This window comes from Zonotrichia albicollis, chromosome 1 (assembly GCF_047830755.1).
Source record: "Zonotrichia albicollis isolate bZonAlb1 chromosome 1, bZonAlb1.hap1, whole genome shotgun sequence".
Classification (NCBI taxonomy): Eukaryota; Metazoa; Chordata; class Aves; order Passeriformes; family Passerellidae; genus Zonotrichia; species Zonotrichia albicollis.
In genome coordinates, this window is record NC_133819.1 from 132,379,091 (window position 1) to 132,399,024 (window position 19,934).

The 19,934-nt window shown below is 41.3% G+C and overlaps 1 protein-coding gene across 9 annotated transcripts in view; it reads right to left on the bottom strand.

The window, feature by feature from the left end:
• Positions 1-15,345, bottom strand: part of MATN2 (matrilin 2) — a 65,421-nt gene extending 50,076 nt beyond the window's left edge. For 7 of the 9 annotated variants that reach the window (XM_074554604.1, XM_074554596.1, XM_074554580.1 and 4 more), the window contains exons 1-2: positions 14,597-14,730; positions 6,624-6,785 (exon numbers count right to left, since the gene is read on the bottom strand). In XM_074554604.1, the coding sequence (XP_074410705.1) occupies positions 6,624-6,756 (133 nt within the window). In that variant the 5' untranslated portion in view covers positions 6,757-6,785; positions 14,597-14,730. Of the gene's footprint in view, positions 1-6,623; positions 6,786-14,596; positions 14,756-15,196 lie in introns of those variants that run through there. The other 2 variants (XM_074554639.1, XM_074554630.1) reach the window with 2 other exon arrangements.
• Positions 15,346-19,934: the final 4,589 nt, after the last annotated feature.

Genomic DNA, 19,934 nt, shown 5'->3' on the forward strand with positions numbered 1-19,934 from the left:
TCAGCTACTTAGGGTGCTGTTGGTGACACAGAAATTATTAGAGAAAGAATGGATACAGAAAGTAAACAATTGTTAGTAGCAGCACAGACAATCTAGAGAAAAACATGTGAGCTTACTGAGTTTGTGGTGTCTTGCTTTCAGGACATTATCTTAACCTTTTAAAAACTCTTATAGTTTTTTTTTTAAAGTTGTCCATGTATTTGTTTATGGGGAAAGCTGTTAGCAACCTCAGCATTACTCATTGATCAGCTGACCTGAAACCACATATTTCTATCTATTGGTAACAGTCTAAGAATTAGATTCTTTTCCAGAACAAATTCAGAAACAGCATGAGGATATAATGCTGTATACCATTCCCCCTGTCTCCCAAAACATGTGGGACATCATGTCCACTGGTGAACCAGCAGTTCTTCTGCTTCAGCAGTACGTAAATAAGATGGTGTCTTCAAGGTTCTAAAGCAATTTAGAGTATGTTGTCCTCATCCACAGTAGTGTCTGATCACCCACTCATGCCTATAAAATGAAATGTTCTTGATGTCGTGCAAATACTATTTCCATGAATTTCAAATTAATTTTGCATATATGTACTTTTTAAATTAAGAAGGCAAAGTGCTCAAAATGAAGTCAAAACCAGCATGCTGCTGAATATCAGTGTTCTTTCTTTTGGCCTGATTTTTCTTCAAGACATAATACACAGAGGAGGCTTTGAGCTCCTTGAGAGTATACTCATAACAACAGTTTTTTTACTCACAGTAATGTTCCTCACTGAATTTTTTCAAGGCAAACTTTTTTTCAAACAGAAATGGTATTTCACAGTAATTTGAGGGGGTGGTAACAAACAAATTCAGAAATACAAAGATCATTTGATGTTTAGTTCATGACTCAAGTTTTTTTCTGTAACAGCAGATATTCTTTCATCCTGTGGAAATATTACAAATTACCTTCAAAAAGGGAAAAGAAGAAAAGTGGGTGGGGGAGGGGTAAATTAAAAATAAGAAAACAAAACAAAGAAAGATGAGAGGAAGGAGGGAAAAGGCTTTGATAGAGGAAATACACATTAAAGAAATACAATATAATTTCTTGTGATGCTGGAAATCAAATTATACTCCATATAATTTAAATTACATAAATACCCCACAGGTGACTTAAAAGTGAATGTGATTTCAACATATGAAAATTGATAATGAATACTAAATACAAGAGTTGGAAAGCAAAATGTTGTTCTGTGGTTAAAAACTGCTAGCACAGACCAAAATCCAAACTTTCTGATCTCCGTGATAATTGGCTACAGATGAGCATACTCAGATCAGAACATAAATCCCTGAGGTCTGTCACGGTCCCAGCTAGTCCCTCATTAGCTGGGGCTGTTCAAGGGATAACAGCTGCTGCAGGAACAACTGGCTGGGCAGGGATGTGGTTGCTGATCAGATCTCTCTTGCTCAGACTCTGGGACCTCTGTGAGGGGCTGGGGAGGCACAGCCATGGTTAGCACAAACCATGCTACCAAGCCTCAAAGCCACAGAGAGAGGATGTTCTACTGTGCAAAAACCCCAGAATCTGAAAAAGCAGCTACTGGGGGGGGAGAGGCCAACAGCTGAGAGATAAGGATGAAAGCTGAAATTTTGAGAGTCAGAATAAAGTTCATGGGTGACCTCTCAGCTATTGAAACAAGCACTACTGGGAAGCAAAACACACCATTGCTAATATTGCCTTGAGACACAATGATTGCAGTATCTATCTACACACCTCAGAAGGAAAAAGCAGGAGATTTTGCTGTCTGTAAAATGCTTTGCTTGCTCTCTTTCCAAATATAATGTGTTCCAATTTATATGACAACATCATGCTTTGAAGAGAAAACTGATATGTAAATAAATAGATAGATATTTGATTACCCTTTATCCTTACAAAAGCTTAGCTAGGATTTTGCTTGTATTTTAACTACTTATGTGGTAATTCAAAAGATGTAATTTGCAATCACTTCCTACCTTCATCTGCTGCATGGAAGAGTTTTCATCTCCCCCAGTACCATACCAGTACAGTATGTCTAGCACATGATGTAGTTACTGTGACATAATTCTCATTTCAATTGCAGTACAGATTTCAGTTACAATAATTTTACTTTCTGACAGGATTATATCTGAGGACATAAAACTTGTCAGGCTTGCATTTATGTGAAGAAATAACACATCCATACATTGAGGCTGTGATTAGCTCCTTACAGCAGAAAGCATCCCACATTGGCTCAACAGAGCACATTAGCAGAATTTAGAGATCTCTGGTCAGTTCTTACTGTATAAATATACAATGAATTAAACCAAAATTAAACAGGAATCTTATCTGCACTCTACAGAAGCATGATGGGTTGGGCTCACTTTTATCACATACTTTTCCTTCTAATCTGCTGCTAAAATAACTCAGAATGTTTAACCTGATAATGTCTTCAGCCCTAAAGTTACCTACACTCAAGTTTAAGAACGGGGCTGAAGATAATAATCCTTGGATTACTTTTAACTGGATGTAGCAAGTGATTCATAAACTTAGTGAGTGTTCCACATAGTTCCTATTACTTCATATTATTAGTGGAATCATACATATACAAGCAAGAGACAAATCATTGTATATTTTGTTGCAAAATATAATTTAACGCAGACAGAGGCATTTGCGTTTTGTAGCAGCTTCCATTGAACAGGAGCCAAGTACATTTCCTTCTTGGCCTCCTTTCCTTTCTGTTTTAATTTTGTGCAGTATCTGTTAATTTCTTGTTGTTTCTTCTGGTATCATGTAATATCTAAAGGAATGCCCCCTAAATTAGCTTTTCTCCTTACACAGTTATTTTCAAAATCATGTAGCTGCATGTTTCATATTCCTAAGGAACAGAAAGAATGTTATTGCTTAGAACAGTATTCTACATTCTAGCTTTCACTGTATTCACTACAGCTTTCATGCATTCACTTCAGATCTTTCCAAAGTATGCCCATATGAAATGAAATACATGCCCAGTTTATTAGAACAGAGTTAATCAAGAAAAAAAGCAAACACAAACACTTGTGGGTTTTTTTTTTACAATGTGGGGATTTTAATTTGCTTTGTTTTGTCATATATTTTTAAGATGCAGTAGGGCCTAAGTCCCAAATCTGCTTCAGAAAAAAAATCTCACAACTTCAAACACCAAAAAGGCACTGCATCTTGGATCTACAAAGACTGGATGCATGCTGCTTTTAGACATTAAACCTGCTGAAGGGTGCTGTGGACCTCTCACTGGCCTTGCAAACACGGCATGGAAATCACCACTCTGGACAAATGACCTTGCTCTTCATCAGTCTGTTTAGGTGCAGAAGGTCATTTCATTGTGTCTGAAGGGAATCAGCTAATCTAACAGACAGAATTTTATCTTTATAACCATGTAGCAAGCATATCACTGCTTTTCTTTAGAAAAAACCAAAATATTATTTTCCTTTCACAAGTCAGGATAAGCCAAATTTGATCCAAACTCTGGATCAAAGTACTGATGAGGGGAAAAAGAAGGCAACATTTAGTTCATATGTGAGAAAAGGGGAAAGGTGACTGTTATCTGCAATGGAAAAGAGAAACTGACAATCCTACATCTTTCTGTTGTTTCACAAGACCTTGCACAACTATGGAAACAATTCTTTAAAACATAGATACAGCTGCATGAAAACAGCATCTTCCAGCAATATAATACAAATTTTTATTACTTGAAATACATGCATATCTAATATGCTGCAAGAAAGACTTAAGAAAATGTTAAAAGTTAATTAATTTGGCACGATTCACAAGTTTCTAATCTTTGGAAGTCTGACTCAGTGGTTCATAAAAGAAAACCTGCAAAGGAGTTTGGCTTTCAAGGGCCACATAATGAGAGTTCCAAAAACTCTATTTCCTATATGTCCTTGAACAAGATATTTTAGCCCTTTCACAGAAATGACTAGCTATAGCAATAATAATTTTAAACAGCAATAAGCAATGCAAAGACCTGCCAAATTAAAACAACATGCATTGAGATTTAGTTGAAAAATTGAGGAATAAGAAAAATATATATCTTTTTAGACACAGCTCATTGCTCCAGAAGACTTTGTTAAAATGTATAGGCAATTAGACCTAACAAGACTGTTAAGAAATCTATGAAGTATTAGTGCATGGCTGATGAAAAATTAAATCCACCTAAACCTGGATCTCAAGTACTTTTCTCTCTATATGGACAATCCCACAGAATTTTTCATCCATTCCATTTTACTTATTTAACTTGTCAGTCTCCTAGAAAAATGACTTTTACTTCTGTACTTGGAAACTGCTGTTATTTTACCAGTAAATAGTTATCACAGCAGTACATTTTTGTTTTAAAAATGGTGAAAAGAAGATAAAAGGAATACAATTATTTTAATACTGCTATACTTATATAGTATAAACTTTAATTTTAGTCCTGAAAAAGAGACTTCCGTCCATAAAAAATCCAACCCCCAATCTTAATTTTTATTACTTTTCCAGGTACTTGTTGGTTCTTTGCAGCTATTTTGCTCCATTTGGCCTGCCAAGCAAGTCTTTACACAACAGCAGCAATTGTCATCACCACCACTACTTATAATATGCACACTACATAGAATGTGACAACTTCTAATCCCTGTTAAGTTGCTGGAATTCTGGAGGGATTTAATTAAGTCTATTACTTGATGCCACTGAGATCATGTTTTGGCCCTGTTCTCTCTCATGGCATTTAAGGAACACTCAACTTTCCAGCACAGTGGCACTTTACATATTCTGTTCTTTACAGAGAGGCATGTTTTTACCATGCCACTGTTTCTATACGTTGCTGCACATAAGCAGGTGACCTAATTTCTTGAAACAGAGAGCAAGGCCCAAGAGTCTGACTCCAAACTGCCACGTACTTTTATGGGCTGGCTCAGAGAATGTTCCAAGTTTTTTGCATCATTTAACATCTTGAAGAGGCTCCTTTAGCCAAAACTGTTTGCATCCTGCATATGCCAAACTGAGTAGAGATCCACTGGTTTCCAAATGCAGGGACCAGAAATCTCTTGGCTTTTGAAAGAAGAAATAAATAATTTATTCTACCCGTTTTGGTTTGGTAACCCTTTCATATATTTTCCACTATTTAAATTTGAAAGAGGCTATAAAAGGAAATTTTAAAAAATCACAGGGAAAATGGCAACTAAGGAATGTGACACTTTCTGTTTCTCCACATAACACCTTGTCTCTGCAATAATTTTCTAGAGACGGGCAGTTTATTTCTAAAAGTAATAAGTTCCCTTAGGGTATTTGCTAGGAATCCTAAAATATTTGGGAAGAGCTCCTATATAATCACATTTTAGAATTTAGGATTTTAGAAAGTTTGGGATTCTTGTTAAGTAAGGTGTGAATGTGAGTATTTCTTTTTGTTGTTCTATATCCATGGTTTTTTGTGAATTAGAACTCCAGAGCTGTGGTTTTCAGCATTCACTAGCAGAACCCGAAGTGTTTCAGGACTGCATCTATTAGTTTTGAGAAAGATGAATAAGAAATGGAAATCTGTTATCTTTTGTTTTAAATTTGCCCAATTTGAATGTTGAATTGAAAATCAACATTTTAAAGCAACAGATTGTAAATGGTACTTTATGGAGTTTTGCATCATGTAAAGGATTGCATTTTATTTAGACAAGCATTTCACTGATAAAATTTGGTGCTCTTCTCTCTATTCCTGCATATTCTTTCTTTCTTCCTGATGCATCTTCTGCAGGACATTTCACATTCCTCATGTTCACTTGGGTTAGGTGACCTTTATGGAGCCCACTTACCATCCCCAGTGGCTGGAGAGAGGTATCTGATGAGATCTACTACTGATGTGAATCAATTAATCCCTAATGATGGGCTGTGTCCAAACCCCATCTATGCTGTACTCTCATAACCTGACAATTTAAACAATTAGCAAAAGACAGTTATTCTAAGACAAAAACTGTTAGGAAATAAAAAAGTTGACTGCTTGGTGATGCACAGGTGATGACCAACAATAGAGAGATGAACCTTATATTTTAAAACATGACAGCCCAGAAGCTGAAACTGATACACCCCGTCCTAAGATTTTTGGCAAAGGAGGAAAATTCCAAAAAAATATTCATTATAAAATAAGCTACTCATTATAAATAAATCTGACAAAATAAAAGGATTATCATCAATAATGTAATGACAAGCCTCATTTTAATAGCCACAGATTTCTATTCAATCATCTTTATGCACATTACACACATGTAGACAGGTAAAACTTTCCAGCATGGTAAAAGGTTCGTTTGACAGAACCTCCATGGACCAATACTTATTTCCTCTAAATACTGAAAACAAAGCTGTTTCTTTTTTTTTTTCAAGCCAACAGTCTGGTAGCAAATATTTATTTAATACCACTTACATAAAGTAAATCTAGTACCCCAAAAGTAAACACCTTCTTTCAACAGCTGCTACCTGGTCAACAAACTATCATATACCTGCTGGCAAATGAAAATCTCCTTTTTGTTCCAGAGTTACTCAGCCAAGGTTTGGCCAGCTGCTTATGCCTTTTATCGTTTGTATTTGAGACAGTTTGTGGTAGTGGTGTTTGGGGTATTTTGTGTTTAACTTACCCAGTAGAGATTGTCTGTTAACATCCCTTCTTCGAGTAAAATGTCTTCCAGGGAGATCCTTTGCCATGACAGTGGAAAGCAGAGTGTGTGCAAATAGCAGAAGGAAACATGCAACCATTTTCTTCATCTTCATGAAACAGAGGGACACACAAAGATGTAAAACTGCAAGAGGAGGAAAGGAGATAAGTTCTTTGATTACATAAAAGATGCATTCCAACCACATCAGTCACCCAGCAGCATTGCTTCCCTTCCATCACATACAAACGTGCAGACACACGGGCACCAAACAACACCTACAACTTCAAGAAATAAGGTTTACACAACAACACAGCAGTTGGCAGTCCATGTGTAGCATTTCTAAGTACTAGTTACTTGAAGTCCATCATCAACATTGACAACAATTTACAATTATCAAGAATTTTAAAGTAAGAAAAGAAAGTTTTTTCACTCAGCCTGTCAGCATAAACAAGTTTCAGGAGGACACAAATATATTTTTGTTATTCCACAGAGTGCTCCTTCGCAATTTTTTTAGAAGTTTAATGGTTCTGTTGTCTGAGGGATTCTTGCTGCAGAAAATCTTGGAGAATTAAAATAAAAGAAGAAAATATATTTCAGAAACAGCAAATATAAATGTGAACTGGCAACAACTCATGCTTACTTTTCAGAAGACAGTCCATGGTTGCTAACATAAAGATGTCAGTGCAAGATTAATCTTGTTTGTAGGAATAGACTCCTGAGGACTGGCAAGGAGTTTGCCATAGGTTCTGGAGCAATTTTATCATACAGAAGAACAAATTGACAGCCAAAATTCCTACATTAAGAGATTACTCCTGACCAGGAGCTTGTAAATGCATTATAAAAAGCCATGGCTAACTCTGCCACAAATAGAAACCAAAGACTGACATGCTAGAGATTCATTTTCTGGCTGTGCTCCCCACTGGTGGCTTCCTCAGACAGAGGCTCCTTCTATGCTCCCCCAAACCTTTATTGTTGTGGCTGAGAGCATCCCACAGGAGCTGGATTCAGTCTTGGAGTGGGTGATAGGATGAAACTTAGTAAAGAGCTCCCCTAGGTGTGCAAGAGATGGATAGAACTACACACTTTCATAATAAAGAACTGTTTTAACTGAATCTAAGTGGAACTTCTGAAGCAGTGCAAATTTTAACAGTTATTCTTGGTGAAGTAACTAAGACTTGAAAACAATTTTAACAGGGCCCTAAACCTAACAAGCAGTTATGTAACAGAAGGCAACTCAATGCTTCACTTCTGAAAGATAATTCATTTTGTTTCCCACCATGATCTATTCACTGACAGAAAGGAAAATTCTGAATATTTTCTCTCTAATAAAGATATCTCATTCATTATTTTTCAGTCTTTCCCATGCAACCATTACACATCATGTATTTTTCTGACTATCAATCTATTTTTCCTTTTGTGTATCCTACTCAGCAGCCCCAAATGCAGACACAATGTTCTGGTGCATATGCCAAAATGAGTCCTTGCACTCAAAATCCCCACACTTACTTCAGTGTTCAATATTATCCAGTAATGAGCAATACATGATTTAAGGACATTTGAACTAGGAAACAAATGGAAATAGCTGGTGTTTATAAAAATGGCCACAAAATAATTTAATTTCTGGGCATCTGGATGGTATTGCTAGAGTTTTTCCAGTGTTCTATTTAGAAACAGATGAACACTGGAAACAGCGGACACACCACTGAAATGGGGCTGTGTTTCCCTGGAGGTAACAGTTGTTACATCTGGAGATCACCAACCCCAGGTATCGCTTCACTCCTCAGAACATCAATACAGACAGGAATTCTGTGCCAGGGGTCTCTCTGGCTCAGGCCTGCTCATTCAGCACACGAGGCAAATGGACCCCAAGGACACATGCCATTCTAGCACTGATATTTTAGAAAATCAGAAGCCATGCTGTCAGGGTGTCACCATCATATTTTCTGCAAAAATCCCCTTGCCCAGGATTCTTGTCCTGGGAAGCTCAGAAGCCTCAGAGGAAAAGGAAAACAATATTATCTCATTTGCTTCTCCTGTGTTTTGCTGCTTTGGAATGTGTTTGGAGATTGTTCATCCAACAGGTGCATGTTTCATTGGTTTCATGTGAATTGACTTAATGACCAATCACGGGCAAGCTGTGTCAGGACTCTGGAAGGAGTCACGAGTTTTCATTATTATCTTGTTAGCCTTCTGTAAGATCCTTTCTGTATTCTTTAGTATAGTTTAGTATAGTATTCTTTAATATAATATAGTATCATAAAGTAATAAATTAGCCTTCTAAGAACATGGAGTAAGATTCATCATTCCTTCCTGCCACAGGGCACCCCGCAAATACAAGGTCAGGGTTAAAGAGAATAGAGAAATGTCCTTGTTGCAGGGCTGTTACAGGAACTAGAAGAAGTTTGGTATAAAAGAGGAGATTTTCCCAGGAGATGGCAAATAAACAGATGTGCTCTCTGTTCTTTTAAGGCTTTCCTCATTCCCTAACTGGCTGCTAATCAAGAGCTGAATATTGCCATGGTGTGTTCTTACCAATTTTACCTGTGCTAGCTTAGCCATATACCCACACACCAGAGTAATTTTTCTGATGAACTGTTCTGGACTTTCATGAACCACAGTGTAGGAATACTAAAAAATAAAATTGAGATTTCCTCTTTAAAATAGCTATTTCCTTTGTTGGACAGCACTGAAACAATACAAGCCTGTTTCTCTGCTTTCAAATATCTTTCCATGGAAGTCTCCTTGAAAGGGATTGATGGCTGTTTTGGGCAGAGACATTACTGAATATTCAGTGTCAGTGGTAATAAATCAGTGACCTTCTGCACTGCCTGTTGCAGGACATTAATATTTGTCCTCTTCACTGTGATAACTCTTAAATGATATCAAGGGGAAAGAGATGCTCTGTGGCTTATGCCAAAGTCAGTGTCCTCCCACCTCTTACCACACTTCAGGAAAATTTCTTTTACAGAGAAGCAGAAAACCCCTCCACTGGCCTGTAAGATCACCTTTTTTTCACTCAAGTACCTTAAAATGTACCTGTCTTTGCTGAGCAGATCATGCTGAAAAACAAATTGGAAAACAAGTAATATGTTTCAGCTCATACCTTCTGCTCCTCTGTATGGTCTCCCTCCTTGTCTTGTAGTTCAAGTTTTCTTCCAAGGCTAAATCAGAAACATAAACTCCCCAGATCCCTGCCTCTCCACCTTCTCCAGCTACCAGCAAAACTGGCACAATACACAGAAGGGGAAACACTCAACAGTTACATGGAACATCAACACCTGCAAATAGTATCCCCCTCTTGAACCTTGTATAATTTCTCATCATAGATGGGAGGGAAAAAGAAGACAAAAAAAGCACCAGAGGCAACAGTTTTTTGCGCTACAGAGGTTGCCTTTGGCTTTTCTTGTTCCCTAGTTAAAAGAGACAGCCATTTACTCTCATTAAGCTTCCAACAGACCTAACTTCAGTGTTTCTAAGTTATAAAGAACATAAGTTCATAGAAGAGAACCACTCTGAAGTTCTTTCAGCATTCCTTATTATCTCCCCATTTTTAAGGTAACAGGAAACTGTGATCAAATCAAAAACTTTCACTGAATGTAAATTAACTGCAAGCAATCTATGTGAGTCAATAAAATCAGTCTGTTTCCCCAGTTTAGCAAACATGGTGAGTTACTTGGAAAAATAAATGAGGTCTTACTACATGAAAGCCACAAAATACCTCTTTCTCAATCCCATAATCTCAGAAATTTAAAAAAAAAGGGTTGCAGGCACTGTAAAGCCCTTCTAACTATCAGTTACAATATATTCCAAAGTATTTCATTATTCACAAGCCAGCACATGCATTACTAGTTCACTACTCATTAAAATCACTGTGTAGCATGGGCATCAGGACACAGAGTATTAGTAATTTCCTCTGTCTTTCTGGACCAGTTGCTGACACATGCATTTTCCCGTTCTAAAAAAATCTATAGAGGTCCACAGAGTCCAACATCACAAATCATCATTATATATCATATATATATATATATCATGTCCCTAGCCATGCAGGTGTTGTGTGGGGGCAGGTGGCCACAACTGGGTGATATTTAGCACATCAGCAAGAAGCACCATCCTGCCTTCATCATTACAAAGGAGCACTCTACTGTCACCCTGTTTCACCAAGTGATGCACTGGATTTTCTGTAGCTCCTTGCTGCATAAGGAAGCTTTCACCAGGCTTAGCAGCACAGGACAGGTAGACATCTATTCTAAATCATGGCTATCAATAGCATTTCACCAATAGAGTTAAATCACCAAGAAGAAACAGAGTTGCAGGTAAGTTTGTAAATTCCTCACATGCTGCTCAACCCTGATGGCAGGCACTAGGTGCCCATGAACCTGGATGCCCACGAACACATAACTGCACCATGTCCTGCAAAGCATCAGAGCAGTACTCACTTGTTAAAACATTTTTAGCTCCTTTTAAGAGGCTACCTTGAGCCATTTGTGCTGTCAGTAGTATGAGATAGATCTGGGGAACTCATTATCTGAAAGTCAACTAGTAATTGTGGTGTATTCTGAGACAGCCAACCCAACTACAAACAGCTTTCACAGTAGCACAGCAAGCCACCACAATAACAAAAGAAACTCTTGACTTGGCAACACCAGTCTGGTATCAATCTGAAATCATGAGTGTCCAGACAGTAGGAGTAACCTGAACCTGCAGTGGATTTAGGACCAGAAGTTGTGTACTCCAGTGTGAGAAGACTGGGACAAATTCTTTGCATGGGTCCTGAAGCTTCATGGCCACAGCTGTTTTGTATCTGCAGTGGGACACGATCCTAGCATGTGACAGCAATGTCTGTTCCAGACATGTCTGCATAGTGGTGGGGACAGGGTGACAAGCACAGACTCACAAAGTCTTCCACCTCTGTCTCCTATGCTTCCATAGTCCTCCTCATCCAGCACATATCCCTACCTTGGCAACTAAAAGGATATTCCAGTGCTTTCTGTACTGAGAGATGCCCCTGCCTTGCATAAGAATTGGGCTGTGGCTGAATCTCCACCAGCAGCTATTTATTCCAGCTGCTGCTAAAAATTCCCACAGAGCAGCTGTAACTTGGACTAATAAAATCAAATGTGACAGAGGAGTAAATTAACTTCGATTTTGAAACAGTACAGGGAAGACCCAAAATGCATTACAGAGCAATTCCTAGAAGGGGAGGTGAATGACATTTGGTAATCAGCCAAATAATCAGCCCAGAAACCCAACCCTGTACAGGATACCCATGTGCAGAGCATAACCCAAGGTGCTGCAGGACACAGGAGGGCAACCACATTCTGGGAGCTGTCCAGAGAGTGCTGGGGATGGGGAAAGGACAACTTGCCTACCCAAGCACAAGGGCCAGATAAGCACACACAGGAATTGATGAGTTCAGACACTGAAATATACAGCATATCAGAAAGAGCAGAGATCAGCATTCAATTTTACTGTCAGATGTAAATATCATAGTGGGACTGCTACACAACAGACTTTGTTATTTAATGGGCTTAGAGTATATGTACTACATATACAATTTAATTTTCTACAGCTCTAATGAAATGAAGAAGACTAAGGGACCTGTTGCTTAATTTAAAGTCATCTGTCACAATGACATACAGACTTCCTGATATCACTGTTCTAAAATGAATAACCTCTAAATCATATAATGATAAAATATTTAGGTCAGAAAGGACCTCTGTAAGCCATCAGGTCCAACCCCTGCTCAGAGGTGAAGCTGAGGACCATTTCAGTAACTTCTCATCACATAAAAGTTAATAGTGGTGCTATAGAACAGTACACCCATAGTATGGTTTACTCTGCATAGTTTCCAGTGGTCAGACAGCAAGCTCTAGCAGTGGGAATTCTTATTTTATGACAGCATCAATCCCCATGCCATGATTTTCTTCAGTTGCCACTTGGACAATAGACCTTTTCATTATCTTGTTCTTTTGAGAAAGACTCATTTGCACTTTCTGGTACTGAATCTCATCTAGACATCAGAGTTTCCACAACATGCCCAGAAAAGTAGCATGGGAAAACTGAGAAAATTCACTTTTACCATGCACAGTAAGTATTTAAATGAAAGCATATATTATATGACATATTATACACATGCAAGCTGCTTAGTTTTGTCTCTGAAGTCGTCACAAGCCACAACAGACTTAACTGCAAACAGAAAGGTTTGGGAGAAAAAAAGGATACAAGGATTCTGAAATTTATTTGTCAAGTCACACTGACCCCAGCACCAGCACCACTGTAAACCAATAATTTGGGGATTAAACCCTCTCCATTCCAAATACTCTTTGTTCATAATGAAAACACTAACAATGAGTACACTGTATAAAAAGAGCTTGTTAATGATACCCACAATACAATTAAATAGTTACTACTGTTTTACCTTCCAATGGAGATGGTTAATAAGTCATGAGAGAGTATTTAGATCTGATTAGCCTTTCTGTAGTTTGCCTGGACTGACTAAAACATCTTTTACCATCACAGCTGGGTCCCTGAGCCCCAGCTCATAAAAAGTAGAATGTGCATTCCCTTGTTCATGAGAAATCCCAGTGAAGTCAGTGGAGACACTCACATAAAGTAATTAGGTGTGAATATTGAGTGCAGGATTAAGGATCTTAACTGCAGCTTTGTGTAACTGAGTGCTGCATTTTCTGAAGATATAAAACAAATCAAATTTAATCTGATGAATACCACAGTGATACACATTACATGAGGAAAAGTTTCGAAAATCTCTTGCTTAAAGCTGAGACATCTACATGAAAAGTGCAATACTCCAAAACTATTTTGTAGATTTTGTAGGATTTAATGGAAAAGCCATATGAGTATTTTATTTAGCTCTTGATTTAAGGTGAATTTTTGATGGGATACAGTTTGATGATTTCTTCTTGTCAGCTGTTTGACAGAAGCGCAGCTGTAACATGTAACACAACATGTCACCTTTTCAGAGCGCAGCCAGGATTATTCACCACAAACAAACCCAAGCACTTAGGAGCTATTACGTAAATCAGCAGGTTGCATTCTTTTCTCTCAGTCAACAATATTCTACAGTTTAGCAGTGATAGAGGCTAGTTTGACACAGAAAGGACTGCCTTCTGAAGCAGGAATACATAGTCATAAAAGATGCCATGATAATTTTTGCCAGATTAAGGAGCACCATCTCAGGAGAGTTTCCAGTGTACGTATATTACATTCAGCAAACCGCCCCTGACTCCAGCAAACGCAGGGCTCTGAGGAAGCCCCTGCACGTCCCAGGTGAGCCCTGAGCTACCTGAGGGCTGTGCCCTGGCACGGGGAGAAGCCGCAGCCCGCGTTGCTGCAAGCTGGTAAAGGCACCTGCAGGCTGCTCTCGAACACGTTTCTAAGCCAAGTTCGGTTCCGATGCTACACTGATCTTAACAATACACCGGGGGTGTTTCCTTGCAGCAGATACTGTTAAAGGAGTTACGGCGGCAAGCACGGGGAGGAGGATAAATGAAGAGTTTGCTCGGACCCACGCAGTCCAAAGGAAAGGGAAACCCTTCTCCGGCGGGCTGCACCACGAGCAGCGAACCGCTCCAGCGGGACCCAGCAAGCGAGCATCCAGCCCAGCCCCAGACGCCGCCGCGGCCCCTCGCCTCGGCCTCCCGCTCCCCGCCGGGCCCCCGCCGCCCGCGCTGCAGCCCCTGCCGCCCGCGGGGCCTTCCCGGCCGCCCCCACCCGGAGGGGCCCCCGGGGCAGGGCCGTCCCTTCGCCGAGCGGGGCCCTGGGGCGGGGGTGGCCGCCGGCAGCGCAGAGACTGGGGATGGCAGCGATGCCGAGCCCGCCGGGCGGCGCGGGACGCGGCGGGGCGCGGTGTCCCCGGGCGGAGCGCCGCGGACCCGCCCGGCGGGCGGGAGAGGCGAGGCGAGGCGGGGCAGGGCAGGCGGCAGAGCCGGGCTTACCTGAGGGGCTGGCGGGGCCGCTCCGCTCGGTGCGGCAGCGGCGGCGGCCGGGAGCGAGCGCGGAGCCTCCTCCCCTCGGCGCGGCCCCGGACGGCGCTCCCCCGCCCGCCCCCCGGGAGCTGCCGCCTCCCGCCAGCCCCGTCCCCGGCGGCAGGAGCCCAGCACTGAGGGGAGGGAACGCGGGGAGTCCCGTATGGAGACACCGGCTGCCCTGCCCAGACCTCCAGAGCCGGTGCGGCACCGGGAGGCCGCGGGAGAAGCCGCGGAGAGCCGCGTTCCTCGCTCCTCAGCCGCCTGTGCCGTCAGGGACCCGGTTCTTCATTCCTGCCTGCCCCCCTGAGGGGTACGACCGCCGTCCCACTCCTTCCCGCCTGCCCCGTGTATGGGACCGGGACTGTTCTCCCGCTCCCTCACGCCGGGAGGAAAGAGAGGAAATCGACGGCTCTTGCGGGACACGGGCCGTCGGCCCCAGGCGTTCCCGCCGGGTCCGAGGGACGCGGGGCCCGCTCCCTCCCGCCAGCCCCGGCAAGGACAGGGGCTGCCGGCCCCTCGGGGCTCCCGGCCGCGGTGGCCCCGGCCCGGCCCCGGCGCCCCGCGCACCTCGGCCCCGCTGCTGTTCCTCCCTGCCAGAGCTGTGGCGGGCGGCCAGGGGAGCTCCCGCAGCCCCAGGAGCGGCTCCGGCTCCGGCTGAGCGGGCTCTCCCGGCGGGGCCGTGGGTTCCCGCTTGAGAAAAGCGGTTTCTGTCTGGCCGCTCAGCGCATCCTTCCCCGGCCAGCGCCGTGCTCCCCGGGCCGCAGCCTTCCAGGGAAGCCGACCAAAGGAAACGTCGGGGAATGGAAATCCCATTCCCCGCGGGCCAAGGCAAACAGTCCCTGGTGATTCATGCGGTGTCTGCCACCGCGGCGAACCGGTGGGAGTCTCCGTCGGGGAAAACGCTGAGGGAAGCGTGAAATAAGTTGGCAAGTGGCAGGGATCGTCGTTTCTTAGCTGACGCAGCAGCGGTCAGTAGTCCAGGTGGAAAAACTAAGTGTGGAGTTTATATCAACACTTACGTTATTATGTATGAAGAAGAAAAAATAAAACTCCTGCTTTGTTCCCAAGCAATTGTGATTTCTGTTTCCTGGCAAACAAACAAACAAACAAAAAAATCCAGTGAAAGCCATTTAAATGGCAGAGGTGAGCAGGACCCACTGTCACTGTCCAACATAAAAACATAAATCACCAAGCCATGCCAACTGCAGTACATCAGGTGTCAGAGGAGTCTCACAGAGGAGATTTTTACCCCTCAGAGCTGCTGGAATAATGAGTAACTCTGGCAATCAGCAGAGCTACTTTATGTAAGTTTTGTAAGGCACAATTAATTGCCTGTGATGTGGGTGTACAAAATGTAATCTCTAAAAGGAAGCATACAGATAAGAAACAAATCTAAAACTGGAAGTGGTTGGATTCACCTTATCTTTAATTCTGAGCACTGATTCCTGAACCTTTCCTGTAGCCAGAGGAAAGGGAAAAAATAAAAATGCAACTGAGCACTGATAGACATTATAGCAAACCCAGCAGGGCCAAGTGCAGAACAATTCTCCCATTCTGTTTCTGTAGGATGAGGCCCAGTCACAGTCCTAATTAATGCTCTGTTGTCTGAAAATACAGAAACCATACTTCCATTTCCCTGTGCTGTGGCTTGAGGCATCAGCTGAGTTGCCAGAGGAAGACGAAAGTCAGGAGAAAATGTTGTAGTGACAAGATCATGTGAGAGCCCAGAGTAACTCTGGTGGCTTTAGCTCCAGTGTATACACAAGAGAGCCCATCACTAGAGCTCATCCCAGAGGCCGTGCAGCCTGCTGCTGCTGGCAGGATGAACACAGGGAAGGTCTCCCAGAGGGAAATTGGAGGAAAGGATGCTGGCAAGTCAGCACAAAGCATCTCTTTGTTTCATAAGAGACAGCATAGGAGATCGGACACTTTTATTTGACTTTATTTGACTTTGGTATTTATTTGTACCACACCAGAAGTACTATGTAATCCCCACATTTCAAAGTCCCAGTCTCTTTACTGCTTGTCCTTTCTCAAATGATGAGCTTCTGTCCTCCACTCCCGTCATGTGACTTCTTTTGGATTTGGGAGAGCCTTTGTTCAAGTCTGTTAACATTTAATACACTGGGTAGAGGAAGATTGGAAGATGTTTCGTACGGAAAAAGCTGGAGGCTTCTATCAAGCCATGCTTTGACATGCAAAGAATGAAAAATCTGGCAAAAAAAAAATCAGGCAATTCTTAAGCTTCATGAAGATTGCTGACTAGAAAACCTGAGACTTTGGGTTCGTTTGTTCCTTTCCTGTCTTCTCTTAGTGCCTGGAAGAATTACTCTCATTCTGGAAGAAGGGATGTAGGGTGCTTCTCACTTATCACAGGCAATCACTTAATACAAAAAACACATTTCAGAAAGTAGGTTTTACATTATAAGCAGGTGCTTTAAGTAAAACAGCAATGAATTGATTTTCCTCCTGCTGTTAGAGGACTGTGTCAGACCTTCATGGTAGTTAGACACTTCCTACTCATTTCCAGTCTAAAAGTATTTATGGCAATTTTGTATTTGTTTCCTAATATCAACATTGTCTTTAAACCTAAAGAACTCATTTTGTTCTCCAAGGCTTGCCTAGGGCATTTAGTGAGAGCAACAATTTTCAGCTTTCATTCTTGTTTCACTCAGCAAGTTCTTGTTGTGTATGTGGCTCCTGAGAAGGCATTTGGCAAAACTAAACACGATGCACCATGCAAGCCCTCTCCACTTCTCCTGATGTGGTCAAGGATTTCTTTATCATTTTCAGTGGCCACAGCACCACTGATGGCTGATGGTCACCTTATGTGTCCAGTTTAGATATGCAGCAGCACCTGTTTGCCAGTGGATTAATTCTCTCTAATACATGATCTTGAGGGTCTCTTCCAACCTTGATGATTCAGTAATTCTGTGATTTTATACTATGGTATTTCTTTCTTTTTATTCTTTTTTTTTTTTTTTTGCTTCCAACTAGCATCCCTAATTGTACTTATTGTAGATATCAAAGTAGATGATTGATTTTTCTGTCTTTTGAAGAAAATATTTTATTTATCTGACTGTGAGTGAAACTTTTCCTTTGGGTTGGATTCAGTGGCAGTACTAGAAGTATCTTTTCACTACCTAACCAGGTTCAACTTAGCTACAAACCATACCAAGATTACTACAGATCTTCTGTAACATCTCATACCTTTTTTCCTACTGCAGCTTTACTTTTATGCATTTTCCTGTGAAATATCATCTTACATTTGAATGGATTTACCAGATATTTAGGGGCAGGGAGAGTTGATTTTTTCCCCCACCATTACCAGCTACACCTTAAATTAAGCTATTCTATACCAACAATATCATAGATACTACTATCTAGTAGTATTTTCAAGAAGCCTTTAATCATTCATCCTTTCACTACAACTTCTTTTTAAAGTTTTCTTCCTCTTCAGTCTTTTAAAACACAGTGATTACTGCAGAGCCAAAATACTGGCAAAAGCCACCACCACCACCACCAGTGATTGTACTAAAAACTATCATATTTTGGAGAGTTCCTAAGGTAAAATTTCTTGACTACAGGTAAAACAGAAGATTCACCATATGAGGCTGTAACTTAGAAATGCTGGACACCATCCTTGGGTATTTTTTTGGTCCTACCTAAATTTTTCCATAGTACTGTCAGTCAGTGCATTATTCAAAAAACTGGTAATAAAACACAGGACTGCTTAAGGAAACAGATTTTGTCAAAATATCCCTTTATTCTTTCTTTTTAATGGGCTATGAAAAGATCAATATGGGGTTGAGTGTAAACATTATACACTTGGACATTTCTTAGGCACCCACATAACACAATATTTTGACTAGGGAGCTATAATGCTGCAGCAACAGCTTTGCACATATGAAATAGATTGCAAAACAGATGATAAATCTCAGCTGTATGTGAGCAAAGAATACTCATTAAGTGAGTATGTTTCAATACAAACTCTGCAAGGATAAATTTTCTACTCCATAGCGCTTTAAATTCTTTATCCACAGCAGAGAACACATTCTATTTTGGCCACACCTTAAAGCTCTGAATTCAAGCAGAATGCTTAAAAAATCTTGGAGTGGGATAGCAAAGAACTGAAAGAACCATTAGAGAACTGGAAAATATGCCATCCAGTAAAAGCTCAGGAAATGCAATGCCTTTAATAACTCAGATTTAGAAGGTGACTTAAGGACACCATATAAGTAAGTATATGAAGGACAAAACTTCAATAAAAGGTGTCTTCAGTGAAGCCAACAGAAATGTAATAGCACTTCATGATAGAAACCTGCAGACAGAAAAATCAGAAACAGACTGGTTTATCTACATCTCTGTCCTTCATATTCTATAACATTTTGTAAGGGATTTTTTTTTTCTCCTTTGCAATTTTTTGACTAATAAAGAACTGCTGTTGTAAGGCAATCCATAAATTAATGCAGAAAATAACCAGTTTGGGGTAATTCTTTATCTTTTTGTATACTGAAGACTCAAAAAAGATCTTGTATTTTAATTCCAAAAGGGATATGTAGAGAGCATATTTAATGGTTGCCCAACCTTCAATTTGCTCAGTTTCACTGCTCCCTTGGTGCCTGCAGCTCTGCGTTGCAGACCACGTTTTCTCCAGCTGTGGAGCTGGGCATTCACCTCCTGCCTTGGCCCAGAGGGATCTGGTATGGAGAAAGACATCAGTTTGTACAAGGTTGAGCAGGCTGGTGCCCAGCTCATGCACAAGCTCCCTGCAGCTGTTTGGCTGCCGGAGTTCCCCTGTGTGCTCTTACATCACAGCCAGCACAAACCAGCAGAAATCTACCCCTCACAAAAAGCATAGCTGGCTCCTAGTGTTTTTTGCAGGACAGTCTGAGATGCCGGTGTGACTTTGCTGCTAACTCTGTTTGCACAGAGGCTTGGAGCACCTGTCCTGGAAGAGTGCCTGAGAGCAAGCACAGGGTGACCAGCACAAGGTCTCACAGAGAACTGGACAGACCTGCCAATCCTCCGTGGCTCCCAAGGTCCTCTGCACAGCCCTGGCAGCAAAACCCAGACTCCTTCTCTTCTGGATGTGAGAATAGGATTGGCAACAAACGGATTAATGTTTACATGTCTTTATGAACTTCATGAAGAACCAAGTTTCTGGGGTGATTTCCACAAACCTAGGCATTGCAGGACCAAACTTGCAGGAGCCAAATTTTTTTAAGGTTTTGATTTTTTTTTTAAAAAACACCAAAACCTCTGAACATATATTTAATTTGAAGATTGTGAGTAATCTCTTTTA